Source organism: Neodiprion fabricii, chromosome 6 (genome assembly GCF_021155785.1).
Source record: "Neodiprion fabricii isolate iyNeoFabr1 chromosome 6, iyNeoFabr1.1, whole genome shotgun sequence".
Taxonomy (NCBI): Eukaryota; Metazoa; Arthropoda; class Insecta; order Hymenoptera; family Diprionidae; genus Neodiprion; species Neodiprion fabricii.
This window is the reverse complement of record NC_060244.1, coordinates 19,731,467-19,755,967: the sequence shown is the minus strand read 5'-3', so window position 1 is coordinate 19,755,967 and position 24,501 is coordinate 19,731,467. Positions and strand designations below refer to the sequence as shown.

At 36.4% G+C, this 24,501-nt stretch overlaps 2 protein-coding genes across 5 annotated transcripts in view; one reads left to right on the top strand and one right to left on the bottom strand.

Annotated features, from left to right (window-relative positions):
• LOC124184230 (fasciculation and elongation protein zeta-2) overlaps positions 1-24,501 on the bottom strand; it is a 45,149-nt gene that overhangs the window by 12,003 nt on the left and 8,645 nt on the right. For 2 of the 4 annotated variants that reach the window (XM_046573696.1, XM_046573698.1), the window contains exon 1: positions 2,614-2,897. The exons of 1 other annotated variant lie outside the window; for it this stretch is intronic. In XM_046573696.1, the coding sequence (XP_046429652.1) occupies positions 2,614-2,719 (106 nt within the window). In that variant the 5' untranslated portion in view covers positions 2,720-2,897. Of the gene's footprint in view, positions 1-2,613; positions 2,899-24,501 lie in introns of those variants that run through there. One more of the 4 variants, XM_046573697.1, reaches the window with a different exon arrangement.
• Positions 12,511-24,501, top strand: part of LOC124184231 (arylalkylamine N-acetyltransferase 1-like) — a 22,476-nt gene continuing 10,485 nt past the window's right edge. The window contains exons 1-2 of the mRNA XM_046573701.1: positions 12,511-12,558; positions 13,022-13,084. Of these exons, the coding sequence (XP_046429657.1) occupies positions 12,526-12,558; positions 13,022-13,084 (96 nt within the window). The 5' untranslated portion in view covers positions 12,511-12,525. The remainder of the gene's footprint in view (positions 12,559-13,021; positions 13,085-24,501) is intronic.

Genomic DNA, 24,501 nt, shown 5'->3' with positions numbered 1-24,501 from the left:
TATATTTAACGGCAGGGCATGCCTGACAAGTTGGGGATTTACATTAGGAAGGGTTTATCGCTACGACGACGATTAGTAGGCGTTGACACTAAAGGCGTAGATTAAACGGGAGCAGGAACGAAAGGTTAATGTGTTCGGCTCGCGCCGTCCGGTTCTCACAAACAGGCGGCGGCGGCATTTAAGCTGCAGCCTGCATACAGAGGCAGCATGCGTAAGTACGTACGTACCTTATATCTACACGCTAGACTACCGAAGAGGATGCGTAGTCGTTTGCCCTGCGATAAGCGGCGATAACCCGAGGGAAGCCGGCCGAGAAAAAATACGCGGTTCCATTCACAGGCGCGTGTATTCAACGGATATACTATAAGATTTACATCCCCAGTTTCAGCTCTCCTCACCGTGACCCACAATAGTGGCTATGAATAGGTCAAGCTCTTTAGTTTTACTTTAGTGTGACATACGACGAGAGATATTCGTAGGTGTGTGCAGGTTACTGCCGCACAGTACCTACCTATTTTTTTTTTTTTTATTTATAACCAAACGAAAATGAAAATTAGTTTTTCAGCTGTAGCTAGAAAAGTTATCGTGCGTTACTGTTATTTTTGATCATGCTCGCAATTTCGAAGTACCGTTAATTGTAACGAAATTTTTCTCGTTCTTTTTTAAACTGCTTCTAGTGGTGTTGCTACTGCTGCTGCTGCAGCTGCTGCAATTGCTGCGGGAAATGAATGAGTCGCCCCCTTCAATTGCCTCATTTTTCAGCTGTCCGGTACATACAGTCAAAAAGGCGACTCATCTCTTTGTCTTCATCGGGCTGGTGTAACTAGGTGTACACGTGTATGTAGATATACAACCGATAATTTCGCTCTATTTGTAGTGAAGAAGTGAAAAATAGCTGTTGCGGTGACACGATGTAAGCGGACGCAGCGATTAACAAACGTGGACGAATAAATTACCATAGAATTTGTGTATCGTGTACATGAAATTTTTTTCAATTTACGTGTCTGTAAGATAAGCAGCGGATAAGTGGATGGTGTTGACTATGGATGCAGGTCATGTATAACAAGATAATTCGAAACCTCGGAGTTTCGCAAATTATTTTACATAAAAAGTTTTAGTTGACAGGGTGTGGATCGACAAAATCTGGAACGAAAATTTTATCACAGGTTATTCTCTGATTCTTTTTTATATAGAAGCAAGAGTGGGAACTGTATTCTTCCGCAATTGATGTAGTAATAAAAAATACTATGATGCAATTATGAATTTGATGTCTTTAATTTCTAGATCATTAATTTTCTACGCTATACACAGTATTTATTTCATTTATTCATTTTACTCGTACTTTTGCCAGTATTATTTACTTCATTTATTTTGCACATCTTGTTCATTTTACTGTCGTTTTATTTATTTTTAATTTCGTATTATATTTTTGTCTTCAGTTCTACTTTATTATTCTATTTTCAACTTTCCTATCTATCATGCTATTCTTCTATGTTTATATTTCCGCATCTTATCATTGCGACCGTTGGTTCGTTCTGTTTGCTTGTCTTATGTGTATAAGAAGGAATTGTCCTACTAACGCAATAAATATCATTATTATTATTAAAATGAATTCCTCGTTTTCATCTCCACATTTTTTTCCAACTTTCCCAAGGATTTCGATGTTTCCCAAATTTGTGTCCATCGGGTGTGTTCAGAAAACTTCACGAGGCGGTCTAATTCGTAACTTTAATGTGACATCGCGTTTTCTATAACGAAAAATTGCGATTTCGCAATTTTAAGATTCTCCGAAATTCAGTTCGCATGTAAGCCGCAATGAAACCATTTCAAGTCATTCTCATCAGACACCACAGATTTTCTTTGCAATGTTTTGTTTTTCATACGTTAACCAACGTTGCTAACTTCAGTCTCGTGAAATCCTCACGTCTACTAGTTACTTTTCTCCGTCAGTTCACGGAGGTATTCGTCCAACAATAAAAATAACAAAGTAAGCAAATAAACGTAAGAAGATCGTATTTAAATTCGGTAAAATTCTCCCTGATCACATCTGCGGGTAACCATAACGTAAAAATGTTAAAGAAATTCACCGAAATCGCGCGCCTCAAGGTATCCGCTGCCAACCTGCCGGCACCTGCGGCACGGACCGATCGTACTTTGTTTTAAAAAGGTTTTCCGAAAGGTGGATGTGTGCTCGAATCTCGGCCCTTCTCGACCCCGAATCACTTGGCGCATCCCTACCGCGTTTATCCTTTTCTCGCGACGAAAAGATATCCTTTTCAACATTCTCTCCACTCTTTCTTTCCTCATTCCAGCTACCAGCATCGTCGCTGTTCATAAATACTTCGGTCCATTTCGGGGAATGTTAAGTCGAGGGGATAGCGATTCGCGGCTAGCTTCAAACGATTGAAATAAAGAAACAAAAGCCGATCGCGAGGAGATTTTTTACCGCCTCATATGAAACGGAGTTCATTCTTTAGCACAAACCAACAACGCTAAGTGCGAACAATAACAAATACCCGCTTAGCTCAGTCAGCAGCAGCTTTACACGCGGAGGGGGGGGGGGATGAAAAGGGTCGAGGCAAGAGAGAAAAAATAAAATTGACCATTCCCCACCTGTCAGCAAGTTGATATTCTTGAGGCTGGACGTCTCCTCCTCTTCGAAGCGAGCCAGGGGTGCTTCAAACTTTAATTCGGCCATTTTACCAGCCATGTCCCTCATGATAAACCACTTGGCACAATTCGGACAGGGAGATAAGCCACCGGTAGAGACACAATCACTTTAGCTTGGAGTAAGGTTGTATTTTTTTTCACAGGGACGAGGAGAAGAAGCCTACGCGACAACCGTGTCAATCCTGCTCCTCCGACGTTCGGAGGGCGACTGAATCAAGGAGGGGAAGAGAATGTTGGAGCGAGGAGTGGGGGGCAGATGATTCGACGTTACCATGCCGACCGTCAGGAGAAACACGACGCGAGTAACGGGAGGGGCTCTCATCGCCTCCCTGACGACCGCTCTCCTGTTCCTCCGCGAAAAGATTACCCGATTATACATACCTATACGTAGATATCTTTCGATCCGACATTAACTCTTACGATTACCTCGAAAGGTATCAAGAGACGACATTCCCGCCCTTCTCTTCCGTGCTCGTTACATTTTTCACGTGCAAAAATCTTTGTGTATCCGGTTAATTTTCTCAAGCAGGTCAACGTATTATTTTCGTTTTCATTTCTATTTGTGTTTATATTCTCGTTTTTTTCCGGTCATATTATTCGCTAAAAATATTTTATGATCTTCTTTTTTTGTTTAGTCAATCATTGTGGTACTGGAAATATTAAAGCTGTTAGGATAGAATTGAAAATATAGATTGTAAAAGAGTTTAAGATTCAGGGAAATTGTAAAGTCCCAGAGGGGCCAATAAAGATATAGAATTGATGACGGTATTTTTCGTTTTTTTCATTTGTCAACACCGAGTTGAGTTTCATTCGTGCAAAGCTGGTTCTATATATATGCGTATTATTATAATTAGAACGCTTCAAAATGAGGTTGAAACTTTCTCGTTTGAATCGTGCGCAATATGAGTGTCGACGATGTTTACCTTTACATTAAATCGCCGAATGGCGCACGTAATAAAACGTAAGACAATAGCCAATATAAATTCATTGCTCTGCCTATGGCGCTTATAATTGAAACGTTAGTTCTCGCTTTATAAGGGGACGATTTTTTACCATTTGATGTGAATTCAAAATGATTACTTATAAAAATAAAATTACACTATACCTTTTATCACCATTCCACTCGCATTCACCGCTTCGTTTATCAATATTTAAAAAATCTTCACATTCGCTGTTGCACGTGCAAAGCTTAGCGTAACACAAACCAGTTATATTTTTCCTATGCTCTATATAAATATGCCGCAGAGAAACAGAGAGTGCATAAGTGTATTAACGAACGAAGACCACTGACATAATATTGCGTTCGCGCAAGGCGAAGGCTAATTGGGCATAATTTTGTTAATTATACTACGATGTACCGATTACTTCAAAAAATGAAATATTCGAATCATAATTAGCGAAGTTTTCCGTTTCGCAATACGTAGAACTGTCATTGTTTAAATTCATATGAATAAACAATTTCACCCACTATTTTTTCTGGTTTTACCAGATTGATTCAAACCAAAGTTGTGCTTTGCGTGAGTGGAAAAATAATTGAATCGGGTGCATATTGAGGCGAAAAATTGATATCGAATGCTCGGAACTATCCATCAGCACTTTTTGATAGTTAATCGGATTATTTACGTGAATAATTGACTCGCCTACCGAAACATCTTGTATTTATGTTTTAACCAAATTAGGTAAGCATCGTTCATATCATAATCGCGGGGCAACGTTATACCGAAATGTCGACGCGGTAAACTAGTCGATAAGCGACTCTATCTAACAGCATGTAGCTGAAGCGTAAATGAATGACCGAAAATTGTAATGCTCAGCCGACTTGTCAGAAGTCTGTCGGTAAGACAAGAACTATACCGGCGGTGAGCTGCAAGGCAGATGGCGCCTATATTCAGAAACCCGCCGTACCGATACGTATGTTAAGTCAGCAGCTATTAGACGCTAAATTCCTATAGCGCGAATTTAGTTTCCTGTATTTCAACGGAAAGGTGATATTTAGGTATGGTTTTGAGGAATATTTAGAAGGCTATACTTCCAAGATTATTTTCAGAACAACTTGAAACGAAAAATTTCTTTACTCTGACAATTTCTGAAAGATTTTTACGTGCAAATAATTGAAAATGCATGTGGATAATATTCTAACCCACATGAGGATTAATCTGTCCACAGCAATAACTGTATGTAAATGCATAAAATTACATTAGCTCACATGTAGGTTGTAATTTTTGTAACTGAATATAGTGATTACGCAAATCAGCTACCGACAATGATGTGGTGAAGTAATAAATAATTTTATGATATGTTTATGTATACAAGGTGCAGGACTGCTGTATACGTTGACTGCCGTATAGCAGTATAGTTTAAACGATAGAAGAAAAGAATGATGGGAGAAAAAACGTCGATGGAAAGTGGAAAAAATCCGTTGATCGTTAATCGTAGGTGCCACACCTTCGACAAATAAAAGAGAACAATTTCATTAAAAAAAACTTGATCGTTACTCAATCTAGAATACTAATCGTGTACGTACGTCTAACGGCCTATTGTTTTATCTTGACGATCTTGTCCACGTAATGACTCAACGCGTGGAGCAAAGTATTCCCTGGAAACCTATTTTATAGAGTATTAACTCATCGAAGGTCGCTACATGACATTTACAGGCGCAAACGTCTGCCCTTTCGTAGGTTTATCATTTTTTGTTGTGATGTTTTACACCGTCGAGCATCTCTGACATTTTTACAACTTCAAAATGCTGCTTGATACTAAATTTAATTATCACCTACTCCGGTAAAGATTTATTCTCCCTCCAATAATTTGTATGCGAAGAAAAAATCTGGACGTATGACACACGGGGAGGTTGGCAATTTCTGCAATCGTTGGCAAAACGTTATTAAACTAATACATACGTATGGTTTATACCTATCAATTATCGATTATATGATAAGAAATATATGTAGACAGGCATGTTCACTGAACAAATGAGTGAGACAAACGTTCGAGCATTGCAGGCACGATCATTCGTACAGGTGAGCGGAGTGGAATAAATGTTGTACCTGATCGCAGAAGAAAGATCGAGATGGACGATAATTCCAGAAATTATCCATGAATTCTATACGACCTTAGTCGTTGTACTGTTCTATTATTTATAAAGACAGAAGACCGTCACTCTGCACAGTCGCCGATGCATAAGTGCGTTATTCATTACCATCAAGATGCTCCGTGTTATAGTAATAAGATACCAACGTTGTAAATTCGTTTGAGTGAATTAATTTTTCACTAATTCCATAAAAATCTTTTCGTATTTATTATTGTACAAATTAATAAACTCTCCTAATAATCGGCGATTTTATTTTCATTTTATGCATATTTTACAAATATAATTGAATAAATTATGACGAAGCTAGTTCGGTACTACCTAATCAAGTCATAATTTTACATAGCAAATTTTGGAAATTTTCCAAGTGACCTTGACATCAATTTCTACTTTGTTTAAACAGCCAGTAGACGTTATCTAGTATAGTATTGCAAAAGGTGGGTCATAATAGGTGATAGGTTTAATAAAAAACTCAAGCCTTCCCACGTCGCGAAATAAAGTTTGCAATTTACACCCCTGCTATACCTGTCCACATTTTAATTACGTTGCCAGTCTTATTCTTGCCAGTAATAAAGTGAAAGATAAATGAGTAAGCAATGCGAGAACGGCGAAGAATGTGGTATAGAGGCTCAGCCATCAACCAAGCATCATTGTAACAGAGACTTTATCGCGGATCTAATAGATACATAGTGGAAATGGCGCATTCCATATGAATAAATGCAACGTTAGATTTTCAACCAATTCTTCTTCACGTGTCACACCTATATTGATACTAAAGCTCTTTCTACTCGTTAAACCGATATTGAGAATATTTTTAATTTTGCAAGATTGATCAAACATTTTTAAACAACGTTTTTAAAAAAAGATTGTAATCAACATCAAGTTACTTTCTACCAAGGGAAATCAATCTTCTCAAGATTCGGAATAACAAAATAGAAAAAAAGTTTGATTCGGATGTGAAATGGTTAAGTCAACTTAGTTAAGTTGACTTAGAATACCCTATATGTATGCAGATAAATACGAATTACGATATCAAGCCAGATAAGTAAAAGCTCGCGAACAATATAATTATAGACTGAAGCCACATTGATATATGGCGGTAATTTGTTGTAGGTAATCAATGTATGTATGACCGTTGCCCGTATTGTAACGCATAAGTGTAATATGTACGATTTTGAAATCAGGATAACGCAAGACCAAGATGTGGCCTTCCGTTTACCTGCCTTTTATTACGAAGCAGAAAGAAGGAGTAACTGCGAACAGAATCTAACGCGAGGCTGATCGGCGGAGTTTCGATTTACAATTAGCGAATAACTTATTAGCTGTTATTCTGTATGTAACGTGGATAATATTATACATAACTAACAGCTCACTATGTGTATAATACTGCAATAACGGCAACTGCTGCATGCAGAAAACCTGGAGATATACTCGTTAAGGATACTGATGTGAATTTCGTACATTTTCATTACTTATGGGGGTGCTCTGGTCGATTTCGTCGTTGTCATATATTTATCCGGATATCGAAGTCCACGTATCTCATGCGCGAAAAAGGGCTCGGTAGCCCAATTCTTGTACACAATTTTGAACAAAGACACCGCAACACGTTTTCATCTGACGCAGAAGTAAAGAAATGGCATAGACACTACAATATCGCAGTAGTAAATTCGTAGAATTTATGCCATTTCTTTATTTCTGCGTCAAATGAAAATGTGTTGGAGTGTTTTTATTCAGAATTTCGTGTACAATGAGACTGTCAAACTCTTCTTTGCGTTTGAGTTACGTGGACTTTGATATTTGGAGATATATACTTCAACGTCGAAATCGACCAAGACACCCCCGTAACTGCACGAAGTAATTATGGCATCTACCGTGATCCATTATACTGCATTATGCTCCCGGTCGATAAATCGACCTTCACAGATCGTTGGATTACAATTTGTTAGACAAGATATTATTGTAACATAATCACGACGATGAACTATCCCCTGTAAAAAGTACATCTAAATTTTGCGGCATCGAGACTCGGGACAATGGTGGCACAGCTTTGGAAGAGTATTTTTCTTTATTTTACATCTTCAAAACTGTGAAGCCAGATTTGCACATAATCGGTAACGTGAAGTTTACTTCAAGACAGAAATAATAAGATTGACGAATTAGGATATTTACAAAGACAAATTGCACGAGGACTCAATGAATCGGACGTTGATTTTTTGCATCGAAACATTAAAGTTGCGAATTCCGCAGAATATGAGTGTGTGCATCTGTGTAGCCAATTACGGTCGAATGGGTCATTATTAATGAATTCTCGAAACCGGTTCAAGCTCAAATTAATCCACTTAAATGCCAGTCAGGTGCAATCGGCATTCTATCGCCGAGTTCGCTGACAGATAAATCACGTGTAGGAAGGATGGTCTAGAAAAACAAGTTGAAACTTCAGGTGCCGGTACCAAGTGAAATATTGCAAAAGTTATTTGCCTGTAGCTTTTTGCGGAATTATCCGAGCCGACTTTACGACCGTAGTTAACCCTAGTAGGTCCACGATTCGAAATGCTTCAAAAATGGGTTCGTAAAATCTAAAAAAAATATTTAGGTGTTGCTTAAGGATCGGCGAAAAAGCTCTCTCAGTTTTCCCAACCAAAATTCTACGTTTAAATATTGTAAAGCATCGGAAAAGTTAAAGAAAGTTCTAAATATGTCGAAGAAAAGCTCTTTATTTCGCGCAAAGAATGGCGCAACGAGGCTCGTTTCTACGATTAAGATACTCTACGAGGTGTTTGAAAATTGTTTCGGGTGAAAATTGCTTAATTAACGAAGAAATCACTCGCTCCAAACTTTGTTACGAAAGTATCGTATGGTAAAAGATTTTTACGTCGTGGCCCATTAATTTTCAGGCGGCTCCTACGTGTGAACTTGTTTCTGCGACAGGATCAAGAATTTGCAACGCGATCTTAATAATAAATTATGAGAAAATATATCTCGCGTTTGGACGTTTATAGTCACGCTACATATGCTCGAATTAACACGAATGTAAATTATGCTAATCCTGTGTCATTTAAGATTACAACGTGTAGGTAATGAATACAAAGTACATATAACGCAAATACGACCGAGTCAAGTCGCGGTGTCGGTATGCATGATACACAAGACGGGAACGAAATTATAAGACCTTTTCATTTTTGTGAACAATTGAAGAGGAGAATATAAAACGTCTTTTCTAGCATTTTTAATACTCCTCCTCCTCAATAAAAATCCTCCCAGAAATAAATTTCTAGTAATTGTGACTTATACTAAGCGGTCCTTGGTTGTTTTAACTTTTTACAATAACCGAGAATAACATTGCAGCTCTGGGTTTAAAATGTAAATATGTTTCGTAGCTTTAACCGTAAAATCTATAACTATGCGTTACTATTCTTTTCGATTATTTCACTCGTATACGGTATTTTCTTGTACCTATTTCGATATTTTGATTTTGGTGCGATGCAACAATAAATTGATGTTAAGGTCTTGTTAAACGGAACAAATTTAGTGAACTAAACAAACAGATTTAATATTGAAGTAACGAAAAAATTCCGTATTCACAACTGTAATCGATCACACCGAATAAATACTAATTTTATTAAATTTCAATGCAATGCCAACGATATTAAAATCGATATTGCAAAGACAAACATTTCACCGGCATTTCTTAGTCACTATAACAAATTTCTTGCTATTGATACGGAGAATTTTGTCACTGATCGTAAGTCTCATGAGCTGAAGTGACGGTTTGATTTAATGGGTAAAGAAATACTGTAAAATACTCAATACACTATGAATTGCCTTTATTACGACACCACTTATCAAATCAATCAATTTCTTTAATAATTCGAGTGTACATATGGAAGTTCTGTTGCAGATGGATAAAAAAGAATAACTACACTGATGGATTGAATCGTCTGCTTCGCGTGCATTTGTGTTTGTCGACTGTGCGATACTCGCATCAATTATCCACCTATGATTACCCCATGCATAATGCAACCGGTACAAATACGGCACAAGGTGGAACGAGGCCCGCAATCAATGAAAATTTATTTCCATCTCATACCTATAAACGGAATGTACAATCGTTTACAACACAATAAACGTATTATACAGTTGCACGAGACAGCACTTTCATTAATCGTGTAAATCCGCATTGTAATAATAGGATACTGAAATGAAGTCATAAATTTCTTACACGTAGGGCATTCCATGCTAATTTCGTTGCGGTTTCACCCTCGATCTCTTGTATTGGGCCGAAGATTTTTTATACGATCGTTTTGACTCTCGTAGATAACCATTTTTTTTCCCATCGACTTTTTCACGTCGCTTCGAATTATCCAAATAACTAAATACGTTATAACACCGGTTTTAAAAAAAATTCTTTCGTTGGTTAAAAAATTGATTACACATTTCAATCCGATTTGAAAAAATACGAGGAAAAAACTGAGTGACTTCGAGAGTTGGAAGAGTCGTATAAAAATTATCCGTCTCATCCTGATTGTGAGAGGCAAAGAATTAGACCTAGGTCGAATTGGTATTGAATGCGGTATACAATCGGACGTACGGGGTTATCAACACTGCGAATGCTCAACTGTGTCAGACAATTAGCGCACTTATCATACTCGGTAAGTCACCCGAAGGGCCGATCGTAACACAAATAACTACGTTTGCTGGAATTCAATTCGCGACTTAATTAGCGAGTCATTTAATTAAATCAGTCGTAAGTTGAACGTTAATGCAATGCAAAGTTGGCGGTCATTCCAGTGTGCCCGCATTTATCACGAGGTTTTCTCCTCTCGTTTTCTCATACAACGTCCAAATTTGCAAGGTACTTCACCGACGTAGAGTAAAATGCAAAAATGACCTTTCGGCTAATTTGTTTTCGGTCCGAAACCAAAATGCAAGTTCGATTCTATACGAATTATGTGACAATGGCTGGCGACGCGGCTGACGTGAAAAAATGTAATGCGTTGTAACGTGATTCACATAGGATCGAACTCGCATTTTGGTTTCGGACCGAAAACAAGTTAGCCGGAAGGCCATTTGTGCATTTTACTGTACATGTTCAGAAGCGAACGCCTTGACCGATTAAATTCAAACAACTACCCGGTTCGACTTGGTCTCCTCATTTCCGCCACGCGTGCAAGCCTCTCGTGAGATACAAGCATGTGCGTGCGCTTGTGTGTATTTGTGTGCGTAGTTATAATGGCGAATGGAGCCCACGATCTCTTTAGGAAATGGGCACCTTGCTCCGCTGGGTGGGACAACAGCGTTCATTTGTGCAAATACCCGACCACTTCCTTATCAAATGTAATAGAAAAATTGGTGACTAACATTTCGACCTCATTTATATTCAGATCGAGATATATTGTAAGATACACGTTACACAGACTGTCTGCTGAAAGAATGTCATCCGTATATACTTATAAGGAAGTTCTATTGCGTATGAACTAAAATGAGTATAGTTGAAATTATTTTTTAAATATTGATGGTTATTACAAGGAAATTATCACAAATCATTTGTCTGGACGTTGCAACGTTAAATCTGTTTCTTCAGCTGATTGTTATATTTTTTCAAGTTAAATAAGACCGGAAAAACAACTTATCGTTGTACTAAAAGAAAATATAAAATTACAAGTAACCGTCATCACTGAGAATATTAACGTACACTAAATTTATCACTTGCAAATGATAAAACCATCTTGATTTTGTACTCTGAAAAATATATCTCTGCCAGAGTAAAAAGTAGCGATGTACGATTAATCGATTAATCGGCAGCTTCGATCAATCGTTTTTTCGATCAGTCGATTAATCGACGGTTTCGATTCCTATATCGATTGACTTTTGCAGAATCGTTACGATGCAAATTCGATTAATCGATTAATCGAAACCGTCGGTGAATCAATTAATTGTAAAAACGATAAATCGAAACCGTCGATTAATCGATTAATCGCACAGCAGTAGTAGAAAAGTGAAGATAGTTACGAGCTGAGATATAATATTACATGCAGTAGCCACAATTAGGAACGAAGAAGGGCGTGCAGCGGTTGAAATTTGAACACCTGTTCACCGGGAGTGCACCAAAATATGATTATAATTGCGATCCGTTGGCCATATTAATTGATTAAAAATAATAAGGAGCGAAGCGCTGACGTGCGTTGGGTGCTTCGAACTGCGATAAATTGTTTTACAACCCCATGCTTGTACGTGTGACGAACGTCCGTGACGTTACGACGGCCGACGATGCCGACGTATGATCCTGGTCTGCAGTTCATCGTCAACCTCGTCGTCAGAACGACGACGCGAGCGTCAGGCGTTGAAGATAAAAATTGAAAAAAATTAATAGCGGTAAAGAAATCAAAGAATAAAAAAGGAAAAACAAAAAGAGACAAGAAGAGAAATAATTATAATTCACAAATCGTAAATATTTTCTCACTTTTCTCAACAACGTTACAAGGTAAGTTTCACCCTGCGAAAGATTGATTGTGATCGTGATCGTGTGTCTCCTTACATACCCTGGCAATACCTTGAACAAAGGTGCGCGAATAATTATATCTTCAATGTCTTGAGGGTCAGCGATGATTGCACTACAGGCGGAAAAGAGTGCCAGAAATAGATGGCCCGTAAGAAAAATGCGATTCACGAGATGTGCGATGATTCTAGGCGTGAAATACGGCAAGAGACTGTTGTCGCAAAGAGTTTCTCGGGGGGTAAGAATCCGGTAAAGAGCTCCAAGACATAAGATGGAGAAGAGAAATATAAAAACAACAGATATTGTAAGGATGATATGAAAAATAATGACAAAAATCGCAAGAGCGATTATAATTAATTATAATGAGGAAAAGGGAAAAGCGTGCATTTTTTTTTCCTTCAAATCATGCATTTATCAATCACCGGAAAATGTATATTTTTTCTTCTCGGCGTTCAGTTTCAACAACCATCCAGCGTCGCTGGCTTACTCTCGTTACAATATTTTCAAACGCGGTCGTTAACATCCTTTTACACCGTGTACGTATATTCGCACGCAAATTTTTACAGAACTACGACGTTTCACGCGTGCATAAATATCACATTCCGCCATGCATTCTTATAAATGTTGCCGGTAAATTTTCCATTTTATTATTCTTTTCTTTTTCCTCTTTTCCTTCTTTCGTTCTGAATTTGCAATTCTAATGAATCGGCCGCTTCGCGTTATGCGACGTGTCTGCTGGTCTATACTTAGATGCTCCGACTTTGCAGGGGACGTTTAAGCTATGTAACAAACTTGCCTGCACGCGGAGCTGCAATTACTGCAAAAAAGTGGTGCGTATATATTTGTAAAAACCGTCTCCCGATTGATTTTTTTACCATTATCATGAGTTTACTCAGATTATACAGTTCTCAATTAATTTTCATTGGTTCAGGAATCCTTATCCTATTTTTATATATCTGCTTATTTATTTTTTTACAATTTAAAAATTTCTTGTTAACCGATCTGCCTACTTTTTTCATTAACAAATACGCAACTTCAACAAACCTGTAATGTATGCATACGAGCATATGTTACATACAGTATTAACACTTTTTCTTCGTTTTTAATCAACGATTTATCTTTGATTACTTGTTTATTTTCTTTTTTTTTTCACCATTTTTTCTCTGCTAAGGTAGGGCGTGTAATTTATGTCTTTCATCTGGGATTATGCAGATATAGCCTGTCGTTATAATATGCAAGTATATAAGCGATAGTTTTAACGTTCAGGGTGAGGGAAAGAAGTATAAAAAAAATTACTGTACAATTATATAGTTACTGTAATAATTGCCAACCATTGTTGATCACAATTTCAACTTTTCTTTTGCTTAATCTTTCTTATATGAACACGACCTAACGTAAAGACTGTTCTTATTACCGTATCGCCGATGTATCATATGATTACCGTAACGCGGTGATTCTATCATATATGATTTACCGTATAAATTTTATTTCATTTATTTCTCAGCATTAGGTGAAAAATGCGGTTGAATTGCGGTATAATTGAGCAATACTTCAACCAGGTATAACTTGTGGAATCTGTAAAGGCAAGAATTTATCATCATTACGAAGGAATAGACGTGTATAGGATTTTTCGTATTTCAGACGAGAGATTTTCTGCAAAATTGTAAGAAAATAAAATTCTATCATGCCTCAAGATAATAATAAAGCCGAATAGAAATTTACGTTCCGATTTATAATTGGAAACCCCTCGTCGTTAAACTGTTGAAAACAGGTGCAAGTTCATCTTGGAATCTTGTTATGACCCAATTTTGCGAATGATAACTTTGAATAACCTGTGCGAAATAATTTCGCGATAGCTTTCAAGCTTTGGTAAAATTGAGGTTATTTTTTTTTTTTTTTTTCGTTACGTATCGCATTGATACATGATATACGTATCCATCTATATTATACCTATAGGTATACCTATAGGTATAGATACGTAGGAAATAGAGTTTTTACAGAAAAAAAACCGCATAGATCTGCATTTTTTACTATATTTGTCGAAGGTAATTTACTATCAGACGTGTTTAGCAAATGAAACCACGACCTACCTCAATATATATATATATGGACAAAGTGAATAAATTGACCTACCTCAATGTATATATATGGACAAAGTGAATAAATTGACCAGAGACCGCTCGGAACGACCTCGCTGTATTATAATTGTTGCTACCAAGAAAGGGCTAATGTGTATTAAAATTAAAGTAAACAAGTATGATTATACATTTTAGACACAGCTGTGGAAATTTTCATAAAATTTTGCGTTCAGATTGTATAATCAAGAGCTACTAACCTTATTTTCCCTTGTGCTCAGCGAATCATGTATTTTTCATCTCTCAGTGACGGTAAAAAGAATTAAAGAAAAAAGAAAAAAAGAAACTCGTTCAACGCAGAAATGTACAAGCGATTAAGGATACAATGCGTTATATAGCAAGTTCCAATGCAGAATCCGTTATTCAAGGTGATCTACGTCCGCGTTATCCCTGACATTACATGACTTTTAATGACAAACCAATTTATTCGTAATTATCCATTTATAAATCGTCGGCGGCTGCCTGCTTATCGGCGTGGAGCATTTCCGACATGCATGAAATGCATCGGCTGCATGTAATATATGCGTTTCGTACCTGATCTGCATACATTATGCCATTTCGTTTAATTATTATTTACTGCGACAATTCAATTCTGTACGCAGATTTCGTGCAATTTTATACTATACGATACTTCATATAGTTCGGTAATACCGGACGAGGGATCAAAATATACAATGAATAAACTAATTTCGTTACTCGCCACGACCAAGTTAATAAAATAGATCAATATTTACCGTCATAAAACGGCATCTTTGAATATGTAACGCAGGAAAATTTTATGTTTTCACTGTTACTTGAAAATTTTGACGTAATTATAGTTATCGATACTACATTTTCTGGACACAGCAACATTTCAACGTCTGGAACACTTCGGTTGGTGAAAAGTAATCGAAGTTGCATTGAAAAAAAAAAACAAAAAAAAGAAATCAGATACCTATTTCGACTACGTATAAAAAGTATATTGAAAAACACACACACACGGACAATTTATTTCTCATTGAAAAAAAACGGACCAGTAACGAAGTTCGTCGAAAATGTCACCACTCGTAATCAAAATACACGCGATTCTTTGTTCAACTTGTTTTCGCTTTTCACCCTGTATAAAGTGACAGCATTGAGACATCGAAAACTTTTTCTCCATAAATCAGTCCTCATTCTGCTTTATAGCTGTGATGTGTATCACCACACCTGTCAACCCATGATCGCGCGGCATCTATCATCTGGGTATACAAGGTGATTCACGAGGTGTTAATTCAAAGTGCTGACTGCATATAGATTCTATTAAGTATACTGTAGAATATATTGCAGGAATCGGCTGGAAATAGGTGATATCGTTATATTAATTGTAAGAGAAGATTTTTAAAAATAAAAAAACAGTGAGAGAATATTTATAATCGATATGTTTGATTTGGGGAAGATATTTTCTATAAAATTGAAATCTAAGGTTTCGATCCTGTTTAGGAAACAATGACGATAACATGAATTTTAACCATTAGGAATTCCAACTCACTCCAGAAAATTTGATAGTCGAAATGACACGAAATTGCACGGCTGTGATATAAGGATAAATGTGATGTTTCTTTCGAATGACAAATCATTTATTCGGTTTGAGAACCGTGGGCAAGCTGCGTCACGGCCTGTAATTTTCTTCTGCATTTTGTACCCAAAACCACAAGGAATTATATGCCTTAGAGCAATTCGCAAGTAGATCGATTCGCGAAATTAGATATTCGCGAATTGCTGATTCTTACGTACATATTACGCACGAGTGTCCGTAAATTATTCAAACAAGCGAAATCTTATCGCGATTGAAATTTCATTTACTACTAGAAAAAATGTTGAAGGGGAAAGAGAGAATTTGAATTAAATGTAGAATTAAATGTAATTTGAAATCGATTCTGCTACTCGTGTTAAACACATTTTATTACCATGCAATTTTCCTCAATCTACGAAACCGTGGATAACTTTTAAACATTACACAATCTGCGGGCGATACGTGAACTTAACACCCACGTTATTCGAAAGGTAGAAGACGTTCGAAAGATTTGGTTGATTGATCACAGGTGCAGGTGATACCGATACACTTTGCGTAGTACCAAAAGTACGTACAATCACTTTCGCCGCTGCATACGGTGTCGGATTATTTCAAACACGATACAGTTTCACATCGTAACGATGTACGTCTGATACAGTTTCATAGTCTGCAAATATTTCATCCATCTATAAATAAAGCAAACTTACGAATAGAGAGAATATCGGAAGAGATCAAAAGCGATTATCGTGTCTATTTAAACGTCACCTTTTTCACGCAGGACTTTGGCAGATATCTCAGGAATTAATCCGCTATTACGGTATCTAATTCCATAGAAGTAATAGAGACAAACAAAAAGTCATGAAATCAAGGTCATGCTTGGAAGGTGAAGGTGCTGAACTCGAAATTTATAACGAATTCTTTATTCAAACATTACGTATCTCAGAAAGAAAAAGTGTTCGAAACTAAGCCTCCTGCATCAGATTTCTTTGCACATTTTAATAATTGCCTCGACACTTTTTTTTCTCCAATCTTTTTCCACCGGGCAATTCTAACAACACGCGCTACATCCTTAAACGTAAGCATGTAAAAACCGGGTAGGTCGTTTTGTTGTAAGTGTAATTCGTCACAGCCGCGTGACTCCGATAGCGTACAACGGCGTATCGATTACGGAAGTTTATCGACACAACTGATAAGGCCCAATAATAGTTCCGGGTTTGGGTACAGCTGCGTAATATACAAAAAAAAAACAAACAAAGATACGCGTATCGGCTGTACCAAATTTTGCGGTCAAATGCAGTGGAAGAAATATATAGCATATTTTTTTTCTCAATCACGGAAAATTTCACCCCGTTGAAAATTTGAAAATAGAACATGTTGAAATTATGAGCAAAAGAAAAATAGAGAATGTAATTGTAAAAAATGATCTGACAGATTCGTTCGTGATTGAGAACATTATTTTACTTTAGATATTTCACGAAAATCCTTTTTTTATCATGTCGGCATCGTTGGATATTTAATTTTACAACATTAAGCCGATTTTGTTATCGTGAGCAACGAAATAATCGCAATATCGGATTTACCACCGAAGAAAAAGAAAATCCGTTTCGGTAACTTTGTAGCAAGTAATCGTCTAAACGAGATAATTGAAATAATTCGAAACGAAATATCGATATCCAAGATTTTGTTTATGATTTTAATATTCTCCATCTTCATACTTGAAATAATTATTCACGCGCAAGTATCTAATAATAAAATTAATAAAACATATCGATTTATGGCCAACCAATCTTCGTGAACAAAACAAATGATTCGAGCAACAACTCGTCAAGCTATGAAACGAAACCCAGATCATTTCGATTTATAAAACATTAACTTCTCGGTATTTACCGAACACAATGCATTTTTTTCGTTAATTTTTTCTGTTCTCGCGAGTGTCGGTAAAGAAAAAACACACAAACTAAGCTGACAAATCGGGAGCCGAGGTCAAATTCTTCTCATTCAGTAATCGACGATCGAAGGACAATTACAAGTGATTATCTGCCGTGCAATTAATTCAGCATTTACTTGCGATCTGCAGAACGAGACGAGCCTACTCGGTCAATCGGTATACAGAGAAATTAATCCACGATCTGTCTAAAACGTAATACCGTTGCCGTTGCTCGTTATCCCATTGCCTTCGTACAATAGAACGCAGGATGTAAACGTGACGTGGATATCAGTTTGTCATGTGAGCACTTGACATATGTCGCGGAAACTGAAATCAAGTTTCAAGAATGAGTAACGAGCCGGAACTTTGTAAGATATATTGTACGGTGTTACACGTACACGCGACACAAACACACGAGCAAACACGCAACGCGTTCGCATTTCGCAAGAAGGGATCTACGAACAAAGCCAAAGGGGACGATTGCAACAGGTAGCCGTCGGAATTCAGTGAATAAAATTCAATCGCGAAGATTAACAATTTAACGCTAATCTCCAGGTTACTGGAATATGTCTATAAAAGATTTCGGATACGAAGTGTTCCTTTTTGTTAGAGATAAGTATGAAATAATATGAAAATTGAAAAATTCTCGGATAATTTTGTAATTCTTGAAAAAAAAAAAAAAAAAAGTACCGAGTATTTCAATATCGTCCTTTATTACCGCCTTACACGTTAATTAAATATTGATATATCATTTCTGTTTCAGTCGATAAATTAACATTTGCCTGTGCAGCTAATTTTTTTTTTTTTTTTTCTTACCCTTTCTACCGATCAAATCATCGACTGATTTTCATCATTCTTTTTTACCTCCGAACACGATTTATCATCCCGATAAATCGTCTTATCTTGTATCAGTTGATGCAAACTTGAAAAAAAAAACGAGTGATAAAATTTCGCCAAAACGAAAAAAAAAAACTATGTAAAATAGTCGAATATCTTCGTTGCTACATTTTCCACTGCAATGCAGCCGGTTTGAGATAAGCCGGTAATGGTATGCATACATATACACACGTGCACACGCACACACTTTAGTATGTTACCTACCTCGCTTTGAAACACGAGTTGAAACAGAAACGTGGATAAAATCAGATTCCGAACCCGGAACAAGACGGTAAAGGAGCCGGGTGGTTTAAAAATTACCCAATCGTAGGCACGTAGAGTGCAATGCGTGCGCGAAACGCCCGTTAAAATTTACAACGTTTCGTACATACGCAACTGATCGGGGAATTTCATGGGCATGAATTTTTGTCGTCGTCATTTTTATTTTTATTTTTTTTTTTTCGTTTCTTTTTCTTTTATTTTTATTTATTTATTTTTTTTTATTTTACAATTACACGCAGCCGGGATACACGTGAATACAACACGAACGTTGCTCGGATAAGGCGATCCGGCTGCTGGTGCACATTGAATTTAAAGGGTGTGTCCACTGCACGCTTCGCTTGCCATTGCAGCCTGTTATTCTTATCATTATTACGATATTTGTAAAATAGAATCTGCAACGGCACAAACAACTGGATTAATTCGTGATCTACGACGACTGTGTTATAGGTATTATATAATCGCGGGTTAATGTTATTGGTTTTTTTCAATTTTAAAAATTTTTTTTTTTTTTGGTCCAACGAACTTGGCCAGATCGGCAACCGCCGATCTTACTTGATATCGTAAGTCATGTTATGTAATTTGTCAGTTGCAGCTGTATTATACGGATGGTTATTAACCCCGGGTGTTCGATGTGATCTGCCTGAGTTTGTGCGATTATTAAATGCTTAAACAAACGTCTTTATTTTCTCGTTTGTCCCGGGAAATCGAAAAAATTATTCATTAGAATTATTAGTTTTCTAATATTACGGTACGTGTGTATAATAATTGGAAAAATGAATCGAAAATTTTTTCGGTTATGTCGTGTACGTATTTCAGTTTAAAAGACAAAAAAAAAAAAATAAAATAATCGCAGACTTTGAACATCTTTGAAGGCCGCGCGAAACTCTAATCACTGACTGTTTTTTACTTCTTCTTCCAATCGCTTCGAGGCTGGATATAAGCTCCTTTTTAATTTGCCGCGCAATAAAAAATAAATAAGAAAAACAAAACATTTGATAGATATTTTTTTGACGATTTTCGATGCTAATTTGCCTGTCAAATTGCAAAAAAAAACCTGTTTCTGTCAATTTTTTTTCCTTCAATTCCACCCTCCTTCCTGCAAGTGAAACCTAGAATATCCTGACGGTCAAAGCTACAAGAATTCAATTATGCTCTACATAATATTTGATACCTCCGGCGATAAATCTGTCGGATATGTTGGCCGACTAATTCATATGTATAATTAGACAACGAATTGATCGGACGAACAAGTTGTATACATATGTTTTCTGTACATTGTTTTAATCTGTGTAGAAGGAAAAAAATTTTTGGAGAATATATTTTATGATATATCGCAAATTCCTGCAAAATCGCTAGTGACAAAAAAATAAAACGAATTAAGTGTGAATATTTACGTCGAGATTTTCATTGCTACACAAAAATTTTGTTTGTTACAGTTACTAAAACATTTTAATAGGATGTATTGTTACAATAAAGATTTCAAAATTTATCGGATGAATTTTATGTACACGTATTATACAACAATGATAAATATGCTTTGTTACGTAGAAAAGCTCTGAGAATCAGCTTCGAGAATCCACGTATGAATTTGAAAAATATTCAACTTTTAACTAAAATTCAAGTTTTCCCATGTTAAATGAATGGCAAATGAAAATTAAAAGAGCGACGTGTTAGACTTGGGCTAGAGAGCTTATCTCTCGGGGGGAATTTTTTTTCTATCAAACAGTAGCATTTGAGGGAATAAAAGCGAAAAAACCAACTTGTTTTACCGATCTTTTGGCAATAACTTATTATAACTGAAGTAAAATTTGTCATTTCTAGCTACACGAATAGCCGAAACAACAATAAACACTGTAATTGATGTATCTGTCACAAAATCTATTAGTTTTTATTCTCTTTTTACATGGGAACGGCAAAAAGGCGTATTAATGATCGCGTGCAGCGAAAAAGTGAAACTAATCGTTGAAAAGAAAAAGAACAGAGATATACAAGAATGAAAAATTGTCACCGAGTATATTGTATATTTATAATATATGTGCAGAGTTCCACGATAATTGACGGTGATAGCTATCGTTAATTAATTGTAAGAATAACGTTTTAAACACACATTGCATAAAAGTATAATTTAAACGGGCAGTGCTAAATAAAAAAATATATATATGTACGTATACCTGTGTATAAATATGCTACCGATAAATGCTTACCTATAATTAAATACACCGGTACCAGACTTATCACCGTCGGTAATTACGTATGCTAAGTTTTGCACATATTCAAATGACATACTTAAATGTATCGCGTATCATTCCTACGCTCATAACCGTGACGTTCAATAATATTCAATATATAAAGACCTTTCATATTTTTCAGCCTTACTCGATTGATCCACAGCCAACGATGACAATGCGTTCATCACTTGAGCGCATTACGCATGCAGTTTTGCAAATGTATAACAAATATCGGATCGAAAGCTGACACTGTGTCAATGTTATTATCGCACATCCGCGTAATGTAACCGGATTAAAAATGCCATGACGTATATATACGATCCCCATATACAGCCAGACATCAATAAAGTTATCAGTGATGCAATCTGTCCACGGCAATTCAAAACTGCTGAAATAATCCCGATATTCAAGTAAGGCCATAGAAATCAAGTAAGCAATTATAGACCAATTTCACTCATATCCAACCTGTCCAAAGTTTTTGAAATGGTGATCTTTACAGTATTGTATGAATTCTTTCTGAAAAGCATAAGATAATCTGACCAGTTTGATTTCTTGAAAGAAAAAAGCACCGATGATGTCGTTGCTTTAGTGACCTAATCTATATATGAGAAACTGTGTAAAAGCAGGCCGGCTATTGTTGCATTTTTGGATTACTCGGAACCGTTTGATACCGTTGATGATAAGATTCTAATGGTTAAATTATTCAGTGAAGGTGCAGTCTAATTTTATCTTCAAGTTTAATATTAGTTGTCATGTTCACATGTAAGCTTACTGTACGTTTGAAGTTAATTTTGGCAATAAATTATCATTGTTAATTATCATTATATATATTAATGGAAGGACAAATAAATAACAAGTTTTTGCGATAGCCAAATTGCAATTGCATATTATTGTACTATTCGAATCTCGTGCTTGTTATAAAAACTATCGTGTGTAACTCGGGCCAAAAATTGGGTCTTGAAAGACAAACAGACGGCCAACAAAGTGATCCTGTAAGGGTTCCGTTTTTCCCTCATGAGGTACGGAATTCTAAAAACCGTGAATAATTCTCGGTCATCTTATTTGCGAAAACGAAACAACGTTTCTATACTAGATATGCGATATAAATGAATCTTGACAAATTTTAATGACGCAATCAGCTAAGATATCAGCAACGTGAAAAAATATCATTTATAATTAGAACGTTCGACATCATTTTGAACGTTTCGATCATAAAAACTTTTCTCAAATTGTTCATATTTCAGCTTGTGTTGGTCGAATTTGCCGTGACTCATTTCCGTTCACTTCCTTCCTTTTTTGTTGATAAAAATATGAATTGCATCATCTATTGTGTAGGTACAAAGCCTTGCAATGACTTCTTGTCAAAGCCAATCGACTTTTTGTCAGCGGTTTCGCGATTGTCCGATTAGGTTTACAATATAACTACTTAATATACATCTTACGTAATCGATGAATTCTAACGACTTACGAATGCGGATATATCTACATATGTACACGGCATGCGGTTCCGACTAAAAAAATTCTTGGGGCAGAATTTCCTTTCTCAATATGACACGTATTGCACATATTTCGCGATTGGATAGAATTGAGGATAAAAATTTACTACAAAGTTTACGCCTCGATAAGCGTTATAATCGCATCGGTCGATTCGGTTCCGCCTGATTAAGCATAAGCCATATTCTTCCACGTGTAGCACGTACCCTGCATTCGCGTTCGAACGATGATCAGGACACTCGCCTCTCCTTCTAAGGCATTTTAAATGACCGAGTGGTAACAAAAAAAAAAAAAAAAAATATCGCCTGAAACCTCGCTGTCTGTGAAGTTGCTGCTGCGAGAGTTGATCCTTGTGCAAAGGTCTTTTTCTCATAAAACAAAAAGGCACATTGAGCTGCTGATTTTATGGGGTGATTATTCTTGATTGATGCACGCCGTAGGAGAAATACCTTATAAGCACGCCTGTTGAAGATAAAGTTCTTGGATTGGTAGATGGGCAGTTCTTAAGACAGGGCAAGCTCATCAGGAATGTAAAAACGACGTACAACAGCCATGGGAAATGTTGTCGCGACGTTTTAGCTCCCTTTTTATGCCACAGCTCTACAGCAATTGCCAATCATTCTGATACATTTATGATATATTAAAGACATTGGCTTTCTTTACATTAAAAATGTACGAGTAGGTTCAGCGATTGATCTCAAGTTGTCCTTGTATGTCAAATTAGTAAGTATGCCATTGATTTTTAATTGGTTATTTTATTTTTAACGCCTATTAATTCTTGATAATTGCAGTTCTGCCAGATTGGCTTCTGTCAAATGGTTTACGTAAAACGTAAGTTTTGTTCGATAAATGTTTCCCTCGTCAAAGGGTTGAATCGCAAACATCTGTGGATATTTTTTATCATTGACCTTGGGTACCAAGAAAAGAATCTATCGTGCGAATCCAGAATGTAGATTAATTCTGCAACATTAGACCTTTTTAGATTGTGTGAATTTTTCTTTTTATTATTTGCTAGTATAAGGTATAAAGAATAATTTTTGTCAAAATGATATTCATTTCACTTTTTTCGCTAAATTTTTGAAAATAATCATTTAATACGGTTTGACAGTTGGACTGGCTTTGTTTCAATACAAACGACAAAATATTCGTTTTCGTACACCTTGGGAGTTCGTATTCGGTTCATAATTTGAAATGAAAAAAAAAAAAAAAAATTGTAGAGAAATTCTAGCATTTTTAAAGATAAGAACGTGCTCAATATTATTTTTGAAATTTCGGCAAAAAAACTGAATTAAGTAGCCTGTACTTTTTTACATGCTATATCTAACAATAAGTTGGAAAAGGTCAGATACTTTGAGGTAATAATCCTATAATTCGGACGAATTTTTTCTTATATCAAAAACCAATGGTCAGACCGTTGCGGGGCAATAAAAAATGTAATTAAAAATTACGTATCAGAGTATTATATAATATCCTTAAGCAAACAAAGTCCGACACGGCTGTCGAACTACCGGTATTACGGGTATGCGTTTTTTTCCCCTCAATTCTTCGCAGTTTTTACCGCACCGCAATTGTCGATAGCGCTGGATCGGCTGTAACGAGCTGTGAACAAGGAATGCGCCAAGTATTACAGAAACGGACGCCGCTTTGTTTTTCTGTTCATTAATTTTACTTTATTTATTTCTCGCTCCGGCTACAATATAATCAAGTTTTCGGTCAGTGCCGGCTGTCTGTAAGTGGAGTACTTTTGTTGAATTCATTCCCGTTTGTTTTT